At 45.5% G+C, this 27,451-nt stretch overlaps 1 protein-coding gene across 1 annotated transcript; it reads left to right on the top strand.

The window, feature by feature from the left end:
* The first annotated feature begins 82 nt into the window (after positions 1–82).
* LOC133453162 (dnaJ homolog subfamily B member 6-like) lies at positions 83–27,451 on the top strand. The gene is made up of 8 exons (XM_061733056.1): positions 83–282; positions 1,925–2,027; positions 2,958–3,067; positions 8,159–8,224; positions 12,673–12,783; positions 22,411–22,551; positions 22,623–22,905; positions 26,383–27,451. Exons 2-8 carry the CDS (start codon positions 1,963–1,965, stop codon positions 26,486–26,488), a joined length of 882 nt encoding a protein of 293 aa, XP_061589040.1. The 5' UTR covers positions 83–282; positions 1,925–1,962; the 3' UTR covers positions 26,489–27,451.

Below are 27,451 nucleotides of genomic sequence, written 5' to 3'. Positions count from 1 at the left end.
ACTCGGCAGTGTTCGGCTCTGCTCGGGTCAGCACTCCTCCCTGAGGCCACCAGGCGGCGCTGCGGCGCCTGTGAGCTGCAGTAGCTGCTGTCAGGATGAGCGTGAAGAAGACGCCATGGAGACGGTAGCTGCGTTTGAGGGGGATCTGCGGTTAATATAAAACATCCATGGATCTGCGGGCGGTCGGGGACGAATAAAGCTTTCTAGCTGCTGCCAGGACCGCTGTCTGCCTGCGCGCCTGTCCTGCGCATCTCCCGAGACCACGGACGGGGACGGAGCTGGGTAAGACCCGCCGCATGAGCGTAATGTCCGGAACATTTCCTGCCGAGTCAAGCTGCCGCCGCAGCCGCCTCACCGGGCTCTTCCTCCAGAACCGGGATCTGGCGGGGATCTTCCTCCAGAACCGGGATCTGGCGGGGATCTTCCTCCAGAACCTGCGGGGATCTTCCTCCCCGTCATGATGGTGCTGGTAATCAATAGTACTGGTTCCAGCTCTGGTCCGTTTCTGTCAGCAGGTACAAGTTTTCACCAGGGCTTCATTAGCTCATTAGCTCGGGATTAGACACGAATCTACAGCAGTGGCGCCCCCTGGGGGGAGCCAGGGGCAGCCAGGGCCCCCCCAGTGGCGCCCCCTGGGGGGGGCAGGGGTGGCCAGGGCCCCCACCAGAGGGGGCGGCAGGGGTGGCCAGGGCCCCCACCAGAGGGGGCGGCAGGGGTGGCCAGGGCCCCCACCAGGGGGGGAGGCCAGTTGGGGCCCCAGAGAAAAAAAAACAACAAACAGTCACATGGTTTCATCCCAAATAATTTGGACAAAATGCATATCAGTAGGTGTTTCTTTAAGTATTTCTGAGCCTAAATATATACACAAAAAAACACACACACAGACACACACACAGGACTGTCTCAGAAAATTAGAATATTTTGATAAATATTGTGTCTTTACCTTTATTTTGATAAAGTTCTTTATTTTCTGTAATGCAATTAAAAAAACAAAAATGTCATACATTCTGGATTCATTACAAATCAACCAAAATATTGCAAGCCTTTTATTATTTTAATATTGCTGATTATGGTTTACAGTTTAAGATTAAGATTCCCAGAATATTCTAATTTTTTGAGATAGGATATTTGAATTTCTTAAGCTTCTTCTATAAAATTTGATGGCAGTAACGTGGCTTAAAGACACATAGTAAGGCTGCTGTTAAACTCTGCACCACAAACGTCTAAACTGAAGACGGCGCCAGAGTTTTAAAAAGACTTCGCAACAACGGGAAAGCAAGTGATAATATACATTCACTGAGTGAATATTATGAAAGTAAGATATATATTTCTCGCTAAAAATGTAATCAAAATGCATTTTTATGCAGAAACTAACTCAAAATATTGATTTTATTCACAAAAAAATAAGAAATGTCCGCCATGTTTTTTTTTTGATTCAGTCCGCAAATGACGACGAAAAGCATTCTGGGAAATTCTGGGAACAGCCAATCACAGAGTGAGCTGTTTGACCGACCGCCAACGCCGATTTGACATGTCGAACCGGCTGAAAAGCTGGCGACGGGCGCCCGACCTGTGGCGCGTGCGACACACCGGGGAAACTAGGCCGACAGACGCGCTTCGACGGCCCGACGGCCGACAGTCGGCTTGGTGTGTCAGGGCCTTAACACTGAGGCCATGGTAGATTTAGGTGATGCAGCACTGTGACTTGTTTTCCCTGCCGGCTCTGCTTTTCCCGCTCTGCTCACTCGCACATTACGTGACCAGATCACGTGACTGGTCAAATCGCAGCCTTTGCCGTTAGAAAATCTCATTTTTTCACATTGCGATATTATCGCAAATGCAATAAATGGTTCAGCCCTAGTCAGTAGTGTGTTGGTGCTCGGTGGTGGTTCCCACGTGTCAGCAGCTCTCTCTCCTCCTCCAGGCGGATTGAGTTTCCTGAAGCGTCTCCATCCACTGATCATGGTGGACTACTACCAGATTCTGGGAGTACGGAGGGATGCGGCCGCCGACGACATCAAGAAAGCGTGAGTAGATGTTTTAAAATATTCCCACACTTGGAAAATATGTTTACATCATTTGAAAACGTAGAGCATCAGCTCTACGCTCACTGCTGCAACAAGGAAGCCTTCGGAGAAGAGAGCGCACTGGAATGTGGAGGGGGCTCGGTTCTGCTCTTGAGCTGCTCTGCTGCGTCGGGTACCAGGGGTCCTGAATCTGTGCTGCTACCTCCTGCAAAGGCTGAAATACTCCCCAACAGCTCCAAATCACCCCAAACCAAAAGCTATTCATTATTTCCAATTCTGATTCTGAGGAAGTACTTGTTCCATTCATTCCACATGAACTTGTTGTCTGAGTCAGATATTTGAATCCTGCAGGCAGGTTATTCACTCAGCCTTTATATTCTTTAGAATGAGGATATGTCATAAAGAGCTCAAATCTAGCAGAGTCTAACAGTCAACTCTTTTTAAAGCATAGATCGGCAGTAGCTCAGGTGGTAAAGCGGGTCGTCCAATGATCGGAAGGTCGCCGGTTCGAATCCCGCTCTGTCCCAGTTTGCTGTCGTAGTGTCCTTGGGCAAGACACCTTACCCACCTTGCCCCGTGTGAATGTGTGTGAATGTGTATGAATGTTGGTGGTGGTCGGAAACGTAGCAGCCGTGGCTACAGACGTAGCAGCCGTGGCTACAGACGTAGCAGCCGTGGCTACAGACGTAGCAGCCGTGGCTCCAAGCGTAGCAGCCGTGGCTCCAAGCGTAGCAGCCGTGGCTACAAACGTAGCTACTACCACCGGTTAGAATGTGTATGAATGAATAATGATCTCTGTAAAGCTCTGGGTGCCTTCAAGGACGCTATATAAAAGTCATTATTATTATTATTATTATTATTATTATTATTATTATTATTATTATTATTATTATTATTATTATTATTATCATCATCTTCTCCCTGCTGCAGATACAGAAAGCTGGCTCTGCGGTGGCACCCGGACAAAAATCCCGACAACAAGGAGGACGCTGAGAGGAAGTTCAAGGAGCTGTCGGAGGCTTATGAAGTCCTATCTGACGGTTCGTATGACGACTAGGGCTGCAGATATCCAATACTTTAGTAATCCAGTATTCTACTGTATTCTACTGAAAATTCCATCCATTCATCGGATAAAACATTTTTTTTCTTAGTTAAAAAGCAATTATAAATATACATAAGAAAATAAGACATTTCACCTAATAATGAACCACTGGTTTCCTTTTTTTAGACAAACCATGTCTTTATTTTTAGATGCACATTGTTTAAAAAAGCCAACAGCAATTGCATCTCAGGAAATGTGACTAGATAAAATAAATAAATCAAACACAACTGTTTTCTTGTAAGTACCAAAAACATTTGGCATTAATAAAAAAAATAAATAAATACTTTGGCCACAAGTAACAGAATTTACAGGCATAGCAGTCTTCTTCTCTGGGATTCTTTGCGGCATATAGGAGGCAAAAACATCTGAACTAGAACGAGTCCATGCATCAGTAGTTGTTTAAAATGCTTTTTGTAAGCTCAGCTGCTCGGGGCTGCATAATGGAGCTTTGGAGATGAATTTGCGACACTGTGAGGATTTACTGAAAAAGAAGAAAAATAATAATTTGTTAATTGACATTACTAAGACTAAATGATATAATCCAGTAGGTTCATGGCTGTGCATTTAAAAACCCTGAACTTACACCAGTCGACCAAATTCACTGCCTTCACTCAAAAAACTAAGGATCTTACCAAGAAATCTTATTTCTAACCTAAAAATGCCATTACACCTGATAACACACATCACTTTAAAGGTTAGGTGTTTTTCCCACGTGTTTCAATTAAACTTTCATTTGTGTCAAGCACATTTTAAGTTCTCGTTAAGTTTTAAGTTAAAGTCTTGATAGGATTTTGAGTTTTGGCAGTGTTCAAAATATAATTCTGAGACCTGCTGTATTGGAGCAGATTAGGCTCCAGTGCTACTTGATGTTTTATCCATCAATGCTTAGAGATAAAACTGAAAACTACCCAGTTAGTTTTATTACGTTTTTATTTTTCACCCTCATCTCTCTACAGCTCTGTGTTTTTACAGATTAAATGCGTTAGCCGCATGGACAGTCGTCATAATGAATAGAAACCTGTTAGCAAGGTACCGTAACGTTAGTGTCATTAATTAGTGCTACGTTAACTTAATTTTCCCGTGTCTGGGTGCCGGTCCTCCCTCTGGGAGTAACAGGGTGTTGGTGGAGAAGCTGCAGCGTTGAGGACGTACTGTTGTATCAGCTCTGTCTTACAGTGAAACAGCAACAGTGTTGCCTTGGTGTCCAGCTGGAAATGACCCACACTTTTGACATTTTCTGCTTTTCTTTTAGTTAAAACCAAACATATCCGCCGCCTCTTCTACCTTTACGTGCGTCGCGTCAGAGCATTGTGCTTTGAGCTGCAAAATGAAACGATTCCTCGACAATTTTAAGGGAATTAAAGAAACAGCAACATAAGACTGTAATAACCAGTGACTTATTTTGTAATAATAATTGATGTTGCTGTGATTGTGACAGTCATGTGGTGTTCTAACTAATCATGACGGTGTCAGAGGTCTGTCAGAGTTCTGTCAGAGTTCTGTCAGAGTTCTGTCAGAGTTCTGTCAGAGTTCTGTCAGAGTTCTGTCGGAGGTCTGTCGGAGTTCTGTCGGAGTTCTGTCGGAGTTCTGTCGGAGGTCTGTCGGAGTTCTGTCGGAGTTCTGTCGGAGGTCTGTCGGAGGTCTGTCGGAGGTCTGTCGGAGGTCTGTCGGAGGTCTGTCGGAGGTCTGTCGGAGGTCTGTCGGAGTTCTGTCGGAGTTCTGTCGGAGTTCTGTCGGAGTTCTGTCGGAGTTCTGTCGGAGTTCTGTCGGAGGTCTGTCGGAGGTCTGTCGGAGGTCTGTCGGAGGTCTGTCGGAGGTCTGTCGGAGGTCTGTCGGAGGTCTGTCAGAGGTCTGTCAGAGGTCTGTCAGAGGTCTGTCATACCCCTTTTACACCAAGCTGGTTCCAGGGCTGGTTCTGGTTCCAGGGCTGGTTCTGGTTCCAGGGCTGGTTCTGGTTCCAGGGCTGGTTCTGGGCTAGAGCCAGACTTAGCACCAGTTCTTTGGTTTTACACAGCCTAAGCACCGGCTCCTGGCTCTCAAAACGGGTGCTACGCCAGCCCCTTTGAGCTGCTGGGCCAGCTCAAAGAACCGCTTTACGTCGGGGGCTGGGGGCGGTGTTACTGAACAACCAAAGCAGAATAAACACGGAAACGCGCCGTTTTTAAACAACGGAGCGTGGAAAGACGGTGGTTAAGCAGACTCTTTTATTACTACATCCATTTATTTAATAATGGATGTAAAACAGAAGCAGCAGTGGTCTATGGTACAATCCACCAACAGTAACGTCAGCCTCGCGTCCAAGCCCCCGGGGGAGCGTTCCAGCCCTGGCTGGGACGCTTCCCCGGGGGCTTGGACGCGATGCTGCCGCTGCCTCGGCGGGCTCCGTGCCCGCCGAGGCAGCGCAGCTCGATCCATTTATTTAATAAAAATGCCTGGCCCGCGGGGACGCCTCCCAGCCCGCGGTTCTGGTACACCAACGCAGAGCCTACGGCGTATGTTACGTAGGAGGAGAGGAGAGGAGAGGAGCTCCTGTCCCCCGGGGCTGCCGGCTGTGACGATCGACGCAGAGCCTACGGCGTAAGTTACGCGGCGACGGGCGCCGTACGCCGTACCCTACGCCGTAGTCTCTGCGTCGATTTAACGCGGAACCATAAATCAGCTCCGGAGCCGGCAGGCAGGCAGAAATCCAGAAATTTTCAGAGCAAATTTCTTAACAGGCGTTATTTGGATAAACTGAGCCCAGGTTGGGGATCTTAAAGGTTACTTTACCTGAAAAAATATTACCGTATTTTCGCGACCATAAGGCGCACATTTTTTTTTTTTTTTTTTTTTTTTTTAATGTGCCGGGCGCCTTAAGAAACGGTGCGCCGTGTCTATTACCTGAATTACGGTAATGTGAGGCCGGCCACCATGAGAACGGTAAAGGGAGAAGGGGGCGGGTGAATGAGACTCCACTGAGCTGTTTAATGCGTAAACAGATGATAAAGACTTTTAAGGATTTGCTTGATGTGTAAAGTGAAATAAAATACAATCAAACTAAGTTTTGCTCCGCTCTATTTAAATAAGCACACGTTAAAGGTTAAAGCCTCGTGATGGGCGCTGCTGCAGCCGACTTCCTGGTTCCCAAAGCGGTCCGATCGACCTGGTTCCCGGCAGCTTTGCGAGCAGAGATTTCTGGGGTCTGTCTCAGGTCAGATCAGCTTCACACTCCGAGATTTGCAGCCAAATCTGTCGGTTACAAACCCGGTACCGGATCCCGACATGCGCGGGTGTGTATTCGCGGCGCGACACACAGATTCTCATGTATGTGGTGCTGGACTGGCGCAGCTGATGGACAGAAACCTATGGGGATTTTTAAAATAAAAACTTTGCATAAGACGTTTCCAGCCGGAGTCATTATAAGGACGAATGAAAAGGGGGGGCTGGATGAAGGGATGATGATCAAGAAGCTGATTCCAGGTCTGGAAATTCGGACTGGCGCAGCTGAATCAGCGGAGCTCGTGTCGGATACAAACCCCGGTACCGGCTCCCCGACAGTGCGTGTGTGAGCGGGTCCAGCGCGGCGGAGCGGAGGAGGACCAGCGCGGCGGTCCCGGGACGCGGGACCCGGGACCGCCGCGGGACCAGCGCGGGGTAGGGGGGGCGGACCGGGGCCGGGACCGGGAGCCGGTCCAGCGCGAGGGAGAAGACGGGGAGCGGACCTGGTCCAGCGCGGGGGGGGGGGGACGGAGCGGAGCGGGACCGGGGACCCGGGACCGCCGCGGTCGGGATCCGCAGCACAACGGGGTATGAAAAGTTTATTTAGTCTTGTGCTTGGCTGCCACGCTGATGGACAGAAACTGCCGGCTATGGTGATTTTTAAAAGAAAGGCATTGCCTAAACAGACTTTTCCAGCCAGAGTGAAATGAAAAGGGCTGGATGGATGAGGAGATGATCGGGTGGCTGAGACAGGTTTATGTGCAGCAACCCGGTGTTTTTTTTTAATTCTTTAATGCAGAAACAGAATATGAACCTTTGAAGGGTTTGATTGATGTGAAAAGTGAAATAAAATATCAAACTAAGTTTTGCTTCCGCTCTGTTTTTAGCGCGTGTGTGTTCTGCAGCGCGCGTGTGTGCAGCTCCGTCTACAGAGACGGCGCCTTTTGGGTCGGTGCGCCGTATGTGTGTTTTAAAACCAAAAATGACACACAAAACTGAGGGTGCGCCTTTCCACACAGTGCGCCATATGGTCGCGAAAATACGGTAAAACTTAATAAAGTGCCATATTAACAGCGCTACAGCTGAAATTAAAACAGCTTTTGGCTCTCAGCTTCCTGATCAGGGTGGGGATGGAAACGAGGGGGAGTGGTGACGTGGTGACGTGATGACGTGGCTCTCTGGCCAGCTGCTGGCTAGCACCAGCTGTGTAAAAGCAAACGGTTCTTACTTAGAACCAACCGCGAACCGGCTCTAGCACTAGCACCAGCCCTGGAACCAGCTTGGTGTAAAAGGGGTATCAGAGGTCTGTCAGAGGTCTGTCAGAGGTCTGTCAGAGGTCTGTCAGAGGTCTGTCAGAGGTCTGTCAGAGGTCTGTCAGAGGTCTGTCAGAGGTCTGTCAGAGGTCTGTCAGAGGTCTGTCAGAGGTCTGTGAGTGTGAACAGTCGTAGGGCAAACGTAAAAGATAAACCAGTACCATGATCGATATATACAGCAGGAACATTCATCACGGACCTTGTTGCTGCTTTGGTGTAACAACAAGAGTGTTAACTACAACAACCAAACAAAAACAGACTTTTACTTTGAAAGGGTCTGAGTATGAGTGGAAGGGGAAAAAACCGGAGGGATGGGAGTCGAGGGTTGATCCAGGCCACGCCTTAGTGGTGAACAGCAAAATAGAGCTTTTCATCTTTTTTAAGAACAATTCAGTTTTTTTTTACAGTTTTATCAATCATAGCTCCAGGGAAACGCTGAACCCTTGTTCAGAATTTCAAAGTAACCAGTCACTGTCATCTTGATTTATTCTCATAGACATGTCACTTTCACCCTCCAGCCAGCAAGAGGAGCATCTACGACCGCTATGGCAAGGAGGGGCTGACGGCGGGCAGCGCAGGGCGAGGTAGGTCCAGACCGGTTCCTGACTTAAGGCAACACGCGCTTTTTACGAGCAAAGTAACCCCCGAAATGTGAAGCACAGCACTCTTATGCTGGATTCACACTGATTCATGCAGGCAAGAATCGCCTGCATCACGCTGCTTGGTGGATTCACACTGAAGCCTGCAGTGGGTGGGGCCTGCAGTGGGTGGGGCCTGTAATGGGCGGGGCCTGCAGGGACGGGGCTTTCAAGCTGCGCTGCAGAACTGGAGGAACAAAGTGCATATAGTCTACATATATCTATATATAGCTGCTAGGGATGGGAATCGAGAACCGGTTCTTTTTGAGAACCGGTTCCCAGTGTTTCAATTCCTTGGAATCGTTTGCCTTTTTCCCAAACGATTACCTTATCGATTCCAGTGGGCGTGAATGACGTCACCAAGCACGTTGCGCCACGTGCGCATTCGCGCCCAGCAGGAAAACACGGGGACAAAGCGGCATAAACGCTCGAAAGTTTGGTTACATTTGACCAAAAAGGATGACAACAGGGCGACAATTCTTGCAATGTGGACATTTCAACAAAGGGGGGAAACTGTTAGGACTCGGCCGGCTGATACACTGGGAGCGCGGAGTCAGCCGGCGTGCGGTAAGGCTGATTTATGGTTCCGCGTTACACCTACGCAGAGCCTACGGCGTAGGCTACGTGGCACACGCACCGTACGGCGCGCGTCGATTTAACGCGGAACCATGCGCGTCGCCACCATATATTTTAGGGGGGACGCGTCCCCCCCACTCTTGAAAAAAAGTCGTTCGGACCCCCCACATTTGCTAGTCCAGCGTGTTTTCATTGCTTCATAATCAAATCCGTTCCACTTTATGAGTAGGAGATTACCCATATCTACAGAAATCCACTCCGCGTTTTACTTCTGTTTTTAACACGGCAGCAGCAGCAGCAGCATTCAAAACATTCAGTCAGTCTGAGGCAAGCCGATGTGGAGATGCCGAGATGGACATAAGACATTCAGTAAGTTACCAAGTTTTACCTTGAGTGGCCAAACAGCAAAATTGCGTTGTTCCATGGTCAAACACAGCCAGCTTATATATATATATCGACGCAGAGCCTACGGCGTAGGGTACGGCGTACGTTGCGCGTCACCGCGTAGGTGTAACGCAGGACCATAAATCAGCTCCGGAGCCGGCAGCAGACAGAAATCAGCCTTTATTCTGGCGAGGTTGCAAAAAACGTGCAAAAAAGTGATTATGTACATTCACTGAGTGAATATTATGAAAGTAAAATATATATTTCTCGCTGTATGACGACTAAAAGCATTCTGGGAATTTTTTTTGTCCCTAGAAAACTAGTTTTTTCTTTTTAAATCAGGGGGTGTTGTGTAAAATTCCCACTGTGATGTTCTGGGTGCCTTCACAGGTGTTGAAAACTGGCCTGCTTCTTGTTACACCTCACATCCTTGATAAATACTGTAGTAGGCCTGTATGGTTCATCTGGAAACAACAGAATTGAATAAAATGATGTTGTTGTTAAGAAATCTTGTAAGCCATTCTTTTACTTTTTGTTGAATATAAGAAAATAGGGATAAGTAGTCAACTAATATAAAATAACATGACGCCGTGGGTTGGTTTTCCTCCCAACCTCCCCAATTTTTTCAGTCACCAGCCGCCACTGATATATAAAGTGTTAATAACTGGAAAGGTGGAGGATGTGGATGTGGTCAGTTCGTACCCAGAACTAAACCGCCATTCGTTGGAGGTACAGCTGGCCATGTTCAAACTTCAGTATCCCTGCAGCACAGTCAGTGAAGTGGTGGATACATTGAGAGCTATGCTGCCAGAGGTTCCAGGTCTGTTCACTCAAGTAGAAGTGTTGGTCAGGCTTCTTCTTGTTGTGCCATGCTCCTCAGCAGAGGCAGAGATAAGTTTTAGTGCCTTAAGAAGGCTCAAGACCTGGCTGCGCTCTTCAATGACTCAAAAGCGCTTGAACAATGTGGCTGTTTGCCACATCCACCAAGAGCATCTTGACAAACTCGACTAGAGGAGATTTGCCAGTCATTTGTGTCTGCAAATGACAAAAGAGGTCACACTTTTGGAGCCTTTGTATGATGGTTATGTTCTATTTGTAGAAATCCTAATGTAAGCATGTACAGATAAAAGAGGAGATGGGTGAAGATATGGAACATTTAACAGGTTGTATTGAGTATTGAGTTATAGTTGTATGTTCTGCAGGTCACTGAATATTTTGTATTTCCTCATTACTTTTTTTTCAAGAGATTTTTTGTTGCATGACATTAATCCTCATTTAGTAAAGTGCCTAAAAAGTGCCAAAAAAGTTGTCAGTGTCAGTCCTCTATGAATTAAACCAAAACATAATAGTAGTCAGTAATTGCAGACCATGCCAGCTCCAAGGAAAAACAAAGAGAGAGGGAGATTATTTTGAGTGTAAAATGCACCAGAATGCGGGAAATTGAATCTACTATTTTCAAAATTTTCTGGGGGAGGACCCCCAGACCCCCCCCCAAAAAGTGTCCCCCCCACATTACAAAAGCTGCTGACGCCCATGCGCGGAACCATAAATCATGCTTTAGAAGAGCTGCGCCACGCGGATGAGCCGGGCGCTCCGGCGGACAGCGGAGCTCTCCTGACACAGCTGCAGCTCGTCAGCTCATCTATGGAGAAGTTAAAGAGCATCTACCACTAGCTTCTCCTTTCATCAGCAGGGAAGAGTATCAGGCCAGAATAGATGAATGTCACCAGCAGTGACTAAGTTTGTAGTCTACAAACTTAGTCACTGCTGGTGACATTCATCTATTAATTACTAACTACAATGTAGTGTTGAACATGTTACTGGACATTCTTGTGTAATTGCTACAAAATAATTTGTTGTTTTTCGTTAATTTCTACAGAAGAATATTTATTTTATTATTATTATTTTATATTAAATACATATTTTACTGTATATTACAAATCATTTTGTGGGGACCCCCTGGCACCATGGAGGAGCCCAAGGCTGGGGGCATCTTAAGACCTCATTATATTTTTTTTGTTCAAAGATATAAAGGTTTTATATCTTTGAACAAAAAAGATCGGAGAAACAAAGAAATTGAAACAAAGAAACAATTTTAGTATCAACTTTGTTTTATTAAAACAAAGTTGATACTAAAATTGTTTCTTTTTAGTATTTTAGTATCAACTTTGTTTTATTAAAACAAAGTTGATACTAAAATTGTTTCTTTTTAGTATTTTAGTATCAACTTTGTTTTATTAAAACAAAGTTGATACTAAAATTGTTTCTTCTCCTTTTTTCCAAATGAGAATCGATAAGAGAATCGATAAAAAATCGAATCGATAAGAGAATCGGAATCGAAAAAATCTTATCAATTCCCATCCCTAATAGCTGCACATCTTCAGTTTCCTATTTCACCGTAGATCACACTTTGGGAAGCCTTCTTCATATTTCAGCGTTATTTTCGCATAAATAAGAGTGAGTTTGATGCTCCTTAACAAGGTTGGTCCTGGATCAACAGCAACCAGTCCATGGTCCCGTTGAAGCTGCAGTCTGTCTGTGGTGAACACTGACACACCGGGTCGGAGCAGATTTGGTCATATTGTTTAAACTGTGTTTTGTGATTAATAAGCACGGTTTTTAATCAATTTGCGTTGGATCGATGTAGCAAATAAAATCGTTGGGACCATCCAGCTCCTCAACCATCAGTTACGTGTTTCACAGGAGCAGTTAAAAACGGCAGTTAAATCAGCAAAAATGTCAGTTTGCTGGATGAAATATATTAATTCCTGATAAAATAACTTGTTAGTGCACAGCTCTGCTCATGTGTGCATGTGACTGAGTGTACGTTTGTGTGAACCTGAAAGTACAATCTGCATTGAGGGTTCTCGCTTCGGGAATCCCGGTCTGTGATTGGACGCTGCCTCGGCATCGCCGCTGCTCATTTGTATAAAGTTGAGATTTTTCAACTTCAAATTGACGCTCTGGACGCTCTGGACGCTCTGCTCCCGACGGCTCCGACGCCTCTCGCAGTGAGCATTCATAGAAAATGATTGGCAGTCTGTGACGCCTGTGAAGCCTGTGACGCTTTCAGTGTGAATGCAGGGTTAATGAGCCGGCGCCGGTCCGGCGCCCGTGAGACTGGTGGCGGTCAGACTTCCTGCTGTTCCCCTTTCATCCCAGGTATCAGCTGGTAACTACCGTACGTTCTTGGGCAGGTCCGTGGGCTCCACTTCTGGAGCTGGAGCTGTATTCTTTGTCCTGCACTAACTTGGACTTGAGCCCACTTTGTCTGCGTGTGAAAGTTCTCATGTCAACAGTGGCTGGTAAACGGGGGCCGGTCTGTTCCTGTTCCTGCGGTTTATCATCGCAGGGTCAGGCTCGTTCAGGACAGCACAGTGTTGTGGCTTTGGTCTGGGTTTGCAGCGCTAACGTCGGGTTTCATTCTGTTTCAGGGGGACATTACCACAACGGAAACCATTTCCATGAACCATTCACATTCCGTAACCCAGAGGATGTTTTCCGGGAATTCTTCGATGGCAGAGATCCATTTGCAGATTTTTTTGGTAAGACGTACCGGCAAGGTAAGGAAACGGGTACAGCGTTGTAGCTGGCAGGGGGGTCTCCCTGTGCTTGGATGGGCCTGAGTTTCAGTCTGCACTACCATTTTCCTCACCCCTTCCATGTTCCACCATGTTACATGTTCACCACAGATAACAAGACGAAACTTAATTGATCCCACAAGGGGAAATGTATGCCTTACCACGGCTCAGAAGAGTTAGCAAAAACGTATACACAGTATGTATTATGGATGGAGGGTTTAGTGAAATGCAAATAATATCCAGCTCTAAATAGGACTTGCATATACAGGACTCTCTCAGAAAATTAGAATATTGTGATTTTCACAGCAATATTAAAATAATAAAAGGCTTGCAATATTTCAGTTGATTTGTAATGAATCCAGAATGTATGACATTTTTGTTTTTGTAATTGCATTACAGTCCAAGGACGGTTATTATCCAATCAGAACCTTCCCAACCCCCAGACCTTAAGAGGAATTGGATAAAGCCGAACGCGTTTTCCATGTAAACCTCAATCCGGAATTACTATTTCCATTATTTCCATGTAAACTCGAAGGAAATTTATTTATTTTTTTTAACCTTGTCTGCACACATATTAATGATTGATACCATGACGGTAGAAACCAAAGGCATATATATGTGCATTATTACTATATTTAATATATATACATATATATACGCATACATATGCGTACACATACATAGATATACACATACAAACCCAGTGTTTTTTTTTTTGGGGGGGGGGCGGGGGGTGACGACATCCAGCGCCAATCCAGGAAGCAGGAACACACGGAGACACACGTCAAGCACTGGAAATCTGCAACAAAAAAAACCACAAACAAAACATGAAACCGGTTACCGCTACCTAACCCCAAAAAGTACAGAGCGTGTGCGTGTGTGCGTGTGTGCGTGTGCGTGTGCGTGTGCGTGTGCGTGTGCGTGTGTGCGTGTGCGTGTGCGTGTGCGCGTGTGCGTGTGTGTGCGTGTGTGTGCGTGTGTGTGCGTGCGTGTGCGTGCGCGTGCGTGTGCGTGCGTGTGCGTGCGTGTGCGTGCGTGCGCGTGCGTGCGCGTGCGTGCGCGTGCGTGCGCGTGTGTGCGCGTGTGTGTGTGTGTGTGTGTGCGTGCGTGCGTGCGTGCGTGCGTGCGCGCGCGTGCGTTAAACCAAACAAAGCTCCACCTGAAGTGTATCTATAGTGGGGGAGGGGGGGGAGCACCCGCGAGACCAGAGGCCGACAAGGACCCAGGCCACCAGCAACCCCACAGGCGCGGGAAGAAGCAGCCAGAGATCCCGCGGCGGACCGCGACCCAGGCAATCCCCGGCCGTCCGGGCCGGACACGTGGCCAGGAGGCCCTCACCCTCCAGGCCAACGACCCCCTACCGGCAGGGGGCCAGCCTGCCCGGAGAGACAGAGCCGCCCTGGACCGCTGACGCGGGCAGGTGCACCCGCCCCCACGAAAGTGGCCCTCCAAGACCAGAGGGGCGCCCCGCCGCGGGGGGGCCCGGAGACGGGCCCGGAGAGAGGAAACCCGACAACAGGCCGACACCCGCGGGGGCCCGACAACGGACCCTAACCACCCAGGCAGGGCCGGGCCCTCCGAGCGGGACCCCCATGCCCACGGCCCAGCCCCCCCCCGGGAAAACCCCCCATAGGCCCCCAAGGCCCCCACCGGCTAGGGACAGGGCCCCACGGCCCCAACCACCGCCCCCCAGGGGCCACCAAAGGCCCACGCCCCAGAACCCCCAAGCCGACCCCCAACCCCAAGGGCTACGAGATCACCACCCCCCCGCCCCCACTAGGTAATGAAGCCAATAATCGAGGACCAGAGAGAGTGCAATTCAGCCGAATGTTGTTCAGTGGAGGCAGACATTATCTCACTACTAATATGATCTGATAAAAGATTCCTAAAGTGGTTGATACATAAACTGGACTTTTGTTTCCAATTTACTTGAATAGTTTTCTTTGCGATACATAAGGCAGTGAGAACCCGGTGTGTCCAGTTAGGTTCCATTTGAATGTTTCCCAGGTGACCTAATATACATATCGTGGGGCACACTGGGATTCTGTAGTTGATCCATGTGGATAAATCCTCACAAATCTCCTTCCAGAACCTCTGTACCGGTGTACAGAACCATAAAGCATGCATATAATTATCTGGGGTGTTCTCTGTGCACTGTGAACAGATATTAGAGGTGACAAAGCCCATCTGGAACATCCTTTGTCCAGTATAGTGTATTCTATGAAGAACTTTGTACTGTATAAGTTGTAAGTTTGGGTTCTTAGTCATAGTAAACGTATTTAAGCATATTTGTGACCAAGAAAACTGGTCGGTGTTAAGAGAGAGATCCGCCTCCCACTTGGAGATCGGAAAAGAGACTGAATTGTCCAGTTTAGACACTAACCTGTAGAGTTTTGATAACAGCTTTAAAGTGCTTGGATTCAATAAATCTATTATCCTAGCGGGAAGTTGTGAGTCTAATTGGCTAATTTTATATGTTTTATTTATTATGGCCTTAAGTTGTTGGTACTCTAAAAATGTATTACTGCTAACTCCATATTGAACAATAAATGTATTGAAAGGTACAAACTGTCCTCCTACAATTACGTGCTGTAAATACCGTATTCCTTGATCTCTCCATTGAACAAAGTTTACCATCTTTTTATCATTTTTCAGGATGTCTGGGTTGTTCCAAATGGGTGTACGGTCACATGGAAAAAGTGAAATTTTAGCTACTTTAAGAAATTCCCACCAAGCTGATAAAGTTGTGCTAATATTAATGCTTTTAAAACATTGATGATGTTTGATGCTTTGACTAATAAATGGTAACTCTGAGATTTCTAGTTCGTTGCAAAACACTTGCTCTGAGTCCAGCCATGGACTAAAGGATCATCTAAAGGATGATCTTTTGACCATTTTACAATATACTCTAATCTATTGGCTATGAAGTAATACTGAAAATTAGGTAACTCTAGACCTCCATATTCTTTTGATTTTTGCAATGTCTTTAAACTAATACGTGGTGTTTTATTTTTCCACAGAAATTTTGATACATATGAGTCCAATGATTTAAACCAGGAAAGAGGGGGTTTGAGTGGTATCATTGAGAAAAAATAATTTACTTTTGGTAAAACCATAATTTTAATGGTGGCAATTCTACCCATGAGTGAAATGGGGAGAGAGCTCCATCTGGAAAGATCATCTTCTATTTTCTTTATAAGCTGAACATAATTTTATTTTATTAAATCTGACAGCCTAGGGGAGATGTTTATGCCTAAATATCTAATGTTCCCTGATTGTAATTGAGTATTGGTTATATTCCTAAAATTGCAGTTAACAAACAAAACAGTGGATTTAGACCAATTAATAGAAAAGTCAGACAGAGATGAAAATCCCTCTATAAGTGCAATTGTCTGTGATGGTGAAGATCGTGAGTTCTGGAGGAAGAGGAGTATGTCATCCGCATAAAGACTTATTTTGTGCTCTAATATTTTGCATTGTATACCTTTTAATATTCTGATTTTGTCTAATAGCTGCTGCTAAAGGTTCAATAAATATCGCAAATAATGAGGGAGAGAGAGGGCAACCCTGTCTAGTGCCTCTTTGCAAGTTAAAACTTGTAGAGATTTGATCATTTGTCCTTACACGTGCCTTGGGAGAGCTGTATAATATTTGTATCCAGTCAATGAAAGATTCGCCAAATCCAAATTTATGTAAAGTTGCCAATAGAAACTTGCAATTTACCCGATCGAATGCTTTTTCCGCGTCTAAGGATATAATAGTAGTTTCCTGTTTATTGATACTCGAATAGTCTATAATATTTAATAATCTGGGAATATTAGTAGAAGAATGTTTACCTTTAATGAAGCCTGTTGGATCCAGATGTATAATAGAAGGGGTGACTCTTTTCAGACGTTCAGTAAGGGCCTTGCTAATTATTTTAAGGTCTACATTTATCAATGAAATTGGGCGGTAGCTCGATGGGAGCAAGGGATCTTTATCCGGTTTTAATAAAAGATAAATATTAGCAGAGTTCATATTTAAGGGTAAGCTTTTATTCTCCCTAGCATTTAGGATCATTTTATAAAATGTTCGTGCTAATATGCTCCAGAATCCCTTATAAAATTCAGCTGGGAAACCATCTGGGCCCGGAGCTTTATTATTGGGCATATGTTGAAGAGCAGTGTTGGGGGTAACGCGTTACAAAAGTAACGCGATTACAGTAATGTATTACTATTTGCTGTAACGCAGTAATATAACGCATTACTAATAAATTTTCGGTAATATTTTACTCGTTACAATCTAAGTAACGCGCGTTACAACGCATTTTAACCCGTTTAGCTGTTGTTTTTTAAAGAATTCACCAACACCGCGTCCGCGAGACATCCCGACAACAGAAAAAAGCGTTGGGAACGCGGCGCGGCGGAACGTAGCGCCGCTGGACACTGTTTGTGTGGGGACTATTCAGTGAGCAGAGCCGGCAGGGAAAAGTCAACAGTGCGGCGTGTCCGCGTGTAACTTAAATCTACCATGGTCTCAGCGTTAGGGCTAGGCCAAGTGAGGCTTTATTAATATATGGGCTTTATACATTTATTAAATATATATGAGCGCGGAGTCGGCGAGGAGCTGCGCGCGGCGAGGAGCCCGAGCCGGGCTCACAGTCAGTCGCGCTGTGAGAGCGGATTTATGGTTCCGCGTTAAATCGACGCAGAGCTTTCGCCGTAGGGTACGCAGTAGTTCGCGTAACCCACGGCGTATGGCCTGCGTTGGTGTAACGCGGAACCATAAATCAGCCTTAAACCACACCTGCAGCCCATCAGGAGGAGAGGTTAAAACAGCTGCGAGTTGATGATTGCTGGTTCGTTTTGTTAACTCTGAGAGCTTTATTGGTTTGTTTGTTAGCTTGCTGGTGTTTTTTTCCTCTCTGGGAGTTATTTATGAAGAAGTTCTGAGTTCCGTGTGAGCAGTATTCGAGTTGAGGGGGGATGAGGGGTGATGTGATGGCACCCCCCCTGAAATTAAAACGGTCCAAATCATCCCCCCTGAAATAAAAACAGTCCAAATCACCCCCCTGAAATAAAAACGGTCCAAATCACCCCCCCCCCCTGAAATAAAAACGGTCCAAATCATCCCCCCTGAAATAAAAACAGTCCAAATCATCCCCCCTGAAATAAAAACAGTCCAAATCATCCCCCCTGAAATAAAAACGGTCCAAATCATCCCCCCTGAAATAAAAACAGTCCAAATCATCCCCCCTGAAATAAAAACGGTCCAAATCATCCCTGAAATAAAAACGGTCCAAATCATCCCCCCTGAAATAAAAACAGTCCAAATCATCCCCCCTGAAATAAAAACGGTCCAAATCATCCCCCCTGTAAAACTGCCATCCCTCCTTTCCATCCCTTATGTCATTTCATCAATGAATGTGGTTTTACTGCTATTTCAACATTTAGAGTCATCACCAGAAAAATAACACCAGAAAAATAACTTATTTGACAATTTTCACCTGTTTCAAGTAAATTTTCACTTGAAATAAGTAGAAAAATCTGCCAGTGGGACAAGATTTATCTTTTTTTGCTATTTTGTTGAAAGTAACTCAAAAGTAATACACAAGTAGTGCATTACAATTCAGATATAGTAATATTGTAATGTAACTAATTACTTTCAAATGACAGTAACTAGTAATATATAATGTATTATATTTTGGATGTAACTTGCCCAACACTGTTGAAGAGCTTCACGAAGTTCTCCTATTGAGAGCGGTGAGTCTAAATTCGTAACCTGTTCCTGATGTAACTTCGGCAGGTTAATTTCTCCAAGAAACTCATTAATGGATTGGTCAGATCGATCAATTTGTGACGAGTATAATTTATAGAAAAAGTCTCTAAAGACTGAATTTATTAAACAGGGATCATGTGTAACTTCCCCTGACTGGTCCTTAATAGATGTTATGGTTGTTTTTTCTTTATTTATTTTTAATTGATTGGCTAAATATTTTCCCGATCTGTTAGCATGTGCAAAATTTTCCAAGCGAAACCTTTGTACTAGAAACTGCGTTTTTGCGTCAATTATTTTATTTAATTCTATTTTAGTTTTCCTTAATCTGTTAAGGATACGTTTGTCTGCAGAGGTCTGGAAGGCCTCCTCTAGCGTTTTTATTTCACATTCTAATTCTTTTGTTTTTAGGTTGTCTGTCCTTTTCTTATTAGAGGAAAAGGAAATTATTTTGCCTCGCATTACTGCTTTTCCTGCTTCCCATAGAATGCTCGCTGATATTTCCGGCTGGTCGTTATTTTGAAAAAATATATCCCATTCTTTCTTAAAAAAAATTAGTAAAGTCGGGGTCTTTGAGCAATGATGTATTAAATCTCCAAATTTTGGAGGATGATACGCTCCCCCTCTTCCCCAGAGTGAAAGAAACGGGTGCGTGATCGCTGATATTGATTGGGTGAATTTGTGATTCTGAGATATCTCTCATCAGAGAGCTACTGACTAAAAAATAATCTAACCTAGAGTATGAGTGATGAACAGCTGAGAAAAAAGTGTAGTTCCTAAGGGTTGGGTGTAAAGAGCGCCATGTATCGCAAAGACCCAGATCATTCATGTATTGCTTAACAATACTTGCTGACTGCCAACTCCTGTGTCCAACGCCTGCATTACTGAGCCTGTCCACTCCAGGGTCCAGTACCATGTTGAGGTCTCCTCCGATGATGACTGTGTTGTCTAGGTGAGCAGAAAGTGAAAAAAGAGTGGAAAAAATGAGGAGTCATCAACATTTGGACCATATACATTAGAAATACATAAATTCAAGCTTTGAATTTGCAAGACTAAAATTAAATATCTACCCTCTGAGTCAATGTTTGTGTCCTTTACAGTGAAATTTATTCTTTTATGAATAAGAATGGCTACCCCTCTTTGTCTGGAGTTGTAACAGGCTGAGAAAACATGCAGAAATATGCCGTGGCCAATGCATCTGCTGAAGCTTTAATTCAATTCAATTTTTCAATTCAATTTTATTTATATAGCGTCTAATACAACAGAGTTGTCTCTAGACGCTTTCCAGAGACCCATACCCAGAACATGACCCCCGAGCAGTTATTACATAAACAATGGCAGGTAAAAACTCCCCTAGTGGGAGAAAAACCTTAAGCCAAACAGTGGCAAGGAAAAACTCCCCTTCAGGAGGGAAGAAACCTTGAGCAGGACCAGGCTCATAAGGGGGGACCCTCCTGCCGAGGGCCAGACTGGTGGGTCAGGGACGGCAACAGCACAGCAGGCAGGTGGAAGCAGCAACGGGATGACCAGGGGTGGGGACCGCAGGCCAGCACGCAGCTCCCGAAGCTCCGGCCCAATCAGCAAGTCCCAGGTTGGGGTGCAGGGTCAGGGAAAGACTTGTGCTCCGTAATGCAAGCTACAAGCCACCCACGACCACCTGCAGAGAGAGAAAAGGGAGGAGAAGGGGGGCCAGCAACGGGATGACCAGGGGTGGGGACCGCAGGCCAGCACGCAGCTCCCGAAGCTCCGGCCCAATCAGCAAGTCCCAGGTTGGGGTGCAGGGTCAGGGAAAGACTTGTGCTCCGTAATGCAAGCTACAAGCCACCCACGACCACCTGCAGAGAGAGAAAAGGGAGGAGAAGGGGGGCCAGCAATGGGATGACCAGGGGTGGGGACCGCAGGCCAGCACGCAGCTCCCGAAGCTCCGGCCCAATCAGCAAGTCCCAGGTTGGGGTGCAGGGTCAGGGAAAGACTTGTGCTCCGTAATGCAAGCTACAAGCCACCCACGACCACCTGCAGGTTCCGGTGTCCGGCAAAGGATGCTGCAACATGGACAAAAGAGAGAAAAGGGAGGAGAAGGGGGGGCCAGCACAAGAAACTACAGGAGCGACTCTGACACACTAAAGTTTACACTACCTAGAGATTTACCAACACCAGCTAGAGGTTTACTAAACACTAACTATAGGCTTTACTAAACAGAAAGGTTTTAAGTTTAGTTTTAAAGGTGGAGGTGGTGTCAGCCTCCTTAACCCAGATTGGAAGTTGGTTCCATAGTAGTGGTGCCTGATAGCAGAACGCCCGCCCTCCAAATCTACATTTAGATACTCTAGGAACTACGAGTAAACCTGCACTCTGAGAACGGAGAGCTCTGACAGGAACATAAGGCACTATCAGGTCTTGCAAATAATGCGGAGCCAAGCCGTTTTGGGCTTTATACGCAAGTAATAAAATTTTAAATTGGATTCTGAATTTTACGGGTAACCAATGGAGCGACGCTAACACTGGAGAGACGTGGTCTCTCCTGCTAATTCCTGTCAGTACTTGTGCTGCTGCATTTTGGATCAGCTGGAGCCTATTCAGCAAATTACTTGGACATCCTGCTATAAACACATTACAGTAGTCTAGTCTAGAAGATACAAACGCATGAACTAGTTTTTCTGCATCACTCTGCGAGAGGATTTTCCTAATCTTTGCAATATTACGGAGATGGAAAAAGGCTATTTTACAAACCTGATTGACATATGGTTTAAACGACAAATCCTGATCGAAAATAACACCAAGGTTTCTCACAGTTGCACTGGAAGCCATCGCAACACCATCTAATCCCTTCCTAAGATGCTCTGGACCAAGAATGATAAACTCTGTTTTATCTGAATTTAGAAGCAGGAAATTTCTGGACATCCCGTCCCTGATGTCCCTAAGACATGCCTGAAGTTTAACTAACGGTTCTATTTCATCCGGCTTCATAGACAAGTAGAGCTGCGTATCATCAGCATAACAATGAAAGTGTATGCCGTGATTCTGGATTATACTTCCCAACGGCTGCATGTATAAACTGAACAAGATTGGCCCTAGCACTGAACCCTGCGGAACACCATAACAGACCCTTGACTGTTCTTTAACTAAGTGTGTTTCTTGTAGTAGGACAATGTCTGCCTGCAGGGTTTGTATCTGGTTAAGAAGTTTTAATCTCTTTAATCTGTTCCCGGCTCTGTTTACATTCCAGGTGACAAACTTTAATTTATCCATAATCCAATAATTGAAAGTAACATTTTATGTAAATGGTAATGTTGCATGAGAAACTGTTGTATATGTGTGTGCCATGTTATTCTAAATGTGTGATATGTGTATTCGTACCAGTTTACCAAACCGAAACCGAAAGTGCAGCAGGGTGGGACATAGAGGGAAAAAAGGAAAAAAAAGGGGAAAGGAAGTGAGGTGGGGGGGAGGGAGATAATTCTAATCATAAAAAAAATAGAGAAAAGAAAGAAAGAGGCAATCACCAGTGTGAGCCTATAACTTACAGAGCAAAAATTATTAATACATTAATATGTACCGAAAATGTTTTATGTAGCTATATCTAATCTATATCTAATCTAATCACCAAGTGTTTATGTAGCTATATCTAATCTAATCACCATTTAGTGAGAAAGAAAGAGAGGAGAAGAAAATAAATTTGTACTCATCCTTTCGAAGGAAAAAAGTTTAATTCGGAATAATTAATTCCAAATTAGAAACCATCATGTAACCGTGGCCACTGAATGTTTCTGGTAGAGCGCTGCTGAGTTTCTCCCACTAACCCCGTTTGGTCCCATTTTTTTTGTTTTTTGTTTTCAGGACCAGATCCATTTAGTGAACCATTTTTTGGCAATAACCGACGTCACCAAAATCGGGCGAGTCGCAGCCGCGTGGGCACTTCCTTCTTCGGAGGGTTCGGCTTTCCTCCGTTTGGTGCCGGCTTCACACCTTTTGACCCCAGTAAGTAAACGGAGCAATTTCTGAACATCTGTTGTCTTTGTTTGTGTCTCACTCTGTCCTGTTGATCTCAGGATTCGGTTCTTTTGGCTCACTGAGTGCCATGGGCCACATGGGCCACATGGGTCAGATGGGCCACATGGGTCAGATGGGCCACATGGGTCAGATGGGCCACATGGGTCAGATGGGCCACATGGGTCACATGGGTCAGATGACAACCATGGGCAGTCTGGATGGAGGTTTCACCTCCTTCTCATCTTCCTCCTTCGGAGGAGGCGGAGGAGGGAGCATGGGCAACTTCCGCTCCGTGTCCACCTCCACCAAGATAGTCAACGGCAGAAAGATCACCACCAAAAGGTACCGACCCAGTTTATTTTTCCTCTTCATTTTCTCTGTTGGTTGCAGTGTAACCTCATCCCAGTCCGTCCTCACAGTTCTTGACCGTCAGTAAGAGTGGGTTCATAGGTGTTCCGGGTCCGTGTTCTGTAAGGGTCACTGCTGAGCTTCCAGCATTCCCCCAGCATGTTGGGACCTCCGGTTCTCCATGAGGTGGTGCCGTGGCTTCTTCCACACCCGCTAGGGGTGGGGAAAAATATTGAAAAATGGATGCATCGCAATTCTCCCTGCCCAAATTCAATATGGATTAAGCAAAGCCTCTTAATCGATTCACCTCTTGGCCAGTGCGGGCACTCTGCGCAACATTTTCTTATGATTCGCGTTTTGTAGACGGTGGCTGCACGCGACCAAACAAGAATAAAATGGCGACAATGGCAAGCGGAAAATCTTTCAGACCAGACGTTTGGACTCATTTTGAATTCCCACTTAAAGTACGGTGGTGTGTAAAGCCCCTTTCACAGAGAAGGCGCAGACCGCCGCCAGCCATCCCATTCATTGCGTATGTGCTGCCGCAAGAGTGGAAAAAAATTCCCCTAGTGGGAGAAAAGCCTTAAGCCAAACAGTGGCAAGGAAAAACTCCCCTTTAGGAGGGAAGAAACCTTGAGCAGGATCATAAGGGGGGACCCTCCTGCTGAAGGCCAGACTGGGGGGGTCGGGGACGTCAACAGCACACAGCAGGCAGGTGGAAGCAGCAGCGGGATAACCGGGGGGGGTTCTGGGACTGCAGGCCAGCACGCAAACATGCACAAAAGAGAAAAAGGGGGCCGGACGTGAAAGTCATGCCGGTTGGGGCTCTGTTGTAATGTCTGACCAGAACCCATGTTGATCTGCACTTCTCCCACTTTCAGAATAAAACCAGAAGCTTACATCGTTCTAGACTTCCCCGCATCTCTGCAATCCGCCTCCTTGTGTCCGCCGTCAACCGCTGTCAACCTTTCCTATAGAGGGTCTGCATTGACGTCACTTCCCCACTGGACCCTTACTGGCACTGAGTGGCAAAACATCAGCAAAAACAGCTGCAACTAGTGGAGAAGACGGGATAACAACCGATTATGGGCTTAAATTAGTGTCAGTTGACAGTGACCTGTACAGTTACCCCAAGAACCAGTGGTCCATGGACATTAATATTTGGTATAGTGTTGGATCCCTAAATCAACATAACATAAATTCGTAATGAGGAAAGACACAGAGACTGTTAGAATGATTTTTAACAGAGGAGTGCAGGGCCCGCAGGCCCTCACAGAGAACTCCCAAGCTCTTCTCCCAAAATCTTCTTGCAGCATGACCTTTTTATTGAGAATTTGTGACAGGAACATGACCATTTTAAGACAGCCAATAGTAGACAGTTGAATGGACAATGGGAGGAAACAGACGGAGGAACAGACATCGAGGTTAAAAGGTCACACATGTGACATTTCAGTTAAAGATGAACTAATCTGTGGTATGCAGAAACAAACAGTTATTTTTGCTTTCTTAAGTTTCTCTTTTTTGACAGTTTGGTTTTAGCCTGATCTTTTAGTGAACAATTTAAATTTTGCTTCACAATTGTGGAAACCCCCAACATTGAACATAGACAGTTTCCTGTCATAAACATTAGACAAGAACATTAGACACGACATTAGACAATACAAACATTAAACAAACCCATTAACAAAACACTCAACAAACAAAACAAAACACTCCTAAGAAACCTCTTCTCGCTATACTAGCCCCAGTCAATAGTGTCTTTTAAAAGTCCCTGACTTAAAAAATGGCCCCAGACCTCGGCCAACACCTTTTTTCGCTAACCCCAGGTTAGTATACACAGAATTTCACTCGTATTTTGCACAAAAATACTTCAATACCCTAAGTATTTGTAAGAAGAGGTCTCTCACCAGTCTCTCAGTGTGCTTCCTGGCTCGGGGACCTGTCACTGGACTTCTGAACCAGCGCAGGATCAACTTGGCCCCGTTCCTGAAATCGGAACGGCTGTCGACAGTTTTAGATGGCCTGTTGGATCCTACCTCCAACGTCACAGATGTATGAGGTCCCGGGTTTCGGCACCAAATGTTGGATCCCTAAATCAACATAACATAAATTCGTAACGAGGAAACACACGGAGACATCGAGGTTAAAAGGTCACACATGTGACATTTCAGTTAAAGATGAACTAATCTGTGGTATGCAGAAACAAACAGACATCTTTAGCTTAAAGTCTTTAAAAGCAACGGGTCACATAGGTCAAATGCCTTCCTGACTAAAAACAGGAACTTCATGGGGGTCTTTAACAGATGGTCCAGGCTAACAATGAGACAGTTGTGGGACAGTCGACCCCCCTGACAGAACTCAGGAAGGGCTGCCCTGTCATCTGTTAACATGTGATAGTTTCATGAGGACTAACTAGTTCAGAAGTTTGATTAACTTCACAACAGTTACCCCAAGAACCAGTGGTCCATGGACATTCATATTTGGCCACGAATCCAGTTTCCTGATATTTATATGTACTTAATTTCTACGCCGGGGAAATACACGAAGCAAAGCTTGAAGGCATACAAAAGTCTTAACGAAATCAAAGTGATGAGGACACCAAACTTTATGATTTTACATTTTAACGTTAGCTACCCAAAAATTCAACATTACCTGATACAAAATGGGAACCGCAAATCCATGTTTCAGTGCCTGGAATCCAGTTGTTTCTGTGAATTGCAGCGATCCATTTGTCTCTCTTAAGCTTATTTTTCGGCAGTCTGTAAAACGATAACTCAGATTTCTTGCTAAATCTATGAGTACAGTCGATCGCACAACAGCTCTTTCCCATTTTAGATGTTTTCCAGTTGCTCAAACTGAAAGTTTACGCTGCCGCTCAGTCTTTCTGACACTAACCCTCTCTGAAGTCTCATCTGTGACGTCATGTGCATTCCCTCTATATGTGATCATTTATCTGTGATAATGTGATCCTCCTGAAACATAAAGCTGTTATAAAACTATAGAATGACGGATCCCTTGAGTGGGACACGCCGTAACTACATGTTGTTACATTCTCCATAAAAACAGAGAAATGGGTTCTTCTTGTCAAGGGGGAGTTATAGAAGTTCTCTGAGTTCAATAAGTTCTCTTTTTTTTGTCTGCATATATATTAATGGTTAATACCAATTTTGGTAAACCTAAAGTATATGTATGCATTTTCATATATAATCTACACTCAAACCCCAGGAACTGGTCTCTTAAGTTCTCAGATGTATATTGTTAAAAGACGAGAGGATGATCGACATTCCTGTGTCCCTCCTTTGTCAATATGTGGCACGGCTGTCAAATATGAAGTGTTTAATTCTTTTCTTTCCGGAAGCTGACCAGTTTCCTCAGCCCAATCATTCGATACATTCCTCTGTTCTCTGTGTATACGATGAGTTCTTGATACTTGCACTTGGGTGAACCCCGCTTGTCTTGCTGCCCCCCCAGGATCCTGGAGAACGGGCAGGAGCGCGTGGAGGTGGAGGAGGACGGCCAGCTGCGCTCCCTCACCGTCAACGGGAAGGAGCAACTCCTGCGGCTGGAGCACAAGTGAAGAATATTACCTCACAAACCCCTGACACCTGAACCCAATCAGAACTGTTTCCTCATCGTGCTCCACTGGTCCTGCGATGTCCATACTGGTCCTGCGATGTCCATACTGGTCCTGCGATGTCCATACTGGTCCTGCGATGTCCATACTGGTCCTGCGATGTCCATACTGGTCCTGCGATGTCCATACTGGTCCTGACGTCCCCCTCGTTTGCTCCCAGGCTGAGTCTCTTCTTCACGACTCAGATCACATTATTTGAATGCAAACCCTCCTATGCATCTTGTGCTGTGTTTTCTGGACTGAGCCGTCCTGCAGCTCGGTCCAGTCCTTCAGCTCGGTCCAGTCCTGCAGCTCGGTCCAGTCCTGCAGCTCGGTCCAGTCCTGCAGCTCGGTTCAGTCCTGCAGCTCGGTTCAGTCCTGCAGCTCGGTTCAGTCCTGCAGCTCGGTTCAGTCCTGCAGCTCGGTTCAGTCCTGCAGCTCGGTTCAGTCCTGCAGCTCGGTTCAGTCCTGCAGCTCGGTTCAGGGCCGGCCGTATTTCTCTGACTGGGACCACGTGTGATTCTGACGTGACCGGGCCGATCTGTCGGTACTTCCTGTCAGCACTCCGCCGCGCCGGCCCGCGTCCAGCACCACACTTTTTTTCAGAAAACAAAGCACGACTGCTTTTTCATCTGAAATAAAAAGGTTTGCTTTTGACTCAAACAAAATAAAGGTTGGGAATGACTGAGGTGTATCTCTGCCCTCCACCCCTATCCATCACTTCTTTAGACTGCTTTTAGTCAGTATTTTGTATTAAAAAATAAAGTGCAAAGCTGGATTGAATTACACAATTTTATGTTCTTATTTATTTAATGTGTGCATGTACACTTGAAGATGTTGTCTTAATGTTAAAACTGTGTTAAGATGTACGGATGACAGAACGCTTTCTGTAAATCATGGATGAATAAAATAAGAGTTTTGCACCAA

This window comes from Cololabis saira, chromosome 10 (genome assembly GCF_033807715.1).
Source record: "Cololabis saira isolate AMF1-May2022 chromosome 10, fColSai1.1, whole genome shotgun sequence".
NCBI lineage: Eukaryota > Metazoa > Chordata > Actinopteri > Beloniformes > Belonidae > Cololabis > Cololabis saira.
The sequence above is the reverse complement of the archived record's forward strand: the minus strand, read 5'-3'. Positions and strand labels throughout refer to the sequence as shown.

What these genes read in the sequence shown, in the direction of transcription:
- LOC133453162 (XM_061733056.1), top strand. Translation starts at nt 1,963, where the DNA reads ATGGTGGACTACTACCAGATTCTGGGAGTACGGAGGGATGCGGCCGCC. An exon ending in GCCGACGACATCAAGAAAGC is followed by an intron (nt 2,028 to 2,957) that starts GTGAGTAGATGT and finishes TCCCTGCTGCAG; the next exon opens with ATACAGAAAGCTGGCTCTGC. An exon ending in TCCATTTGCAGATTTTTTTG is followed by an intron (nt 12,784 to 22,410) that starts GTAAGACGTACC and finishes TTTTGTTTTCAG; the next exon opens with GACCAGATCCATTTAGTGAA.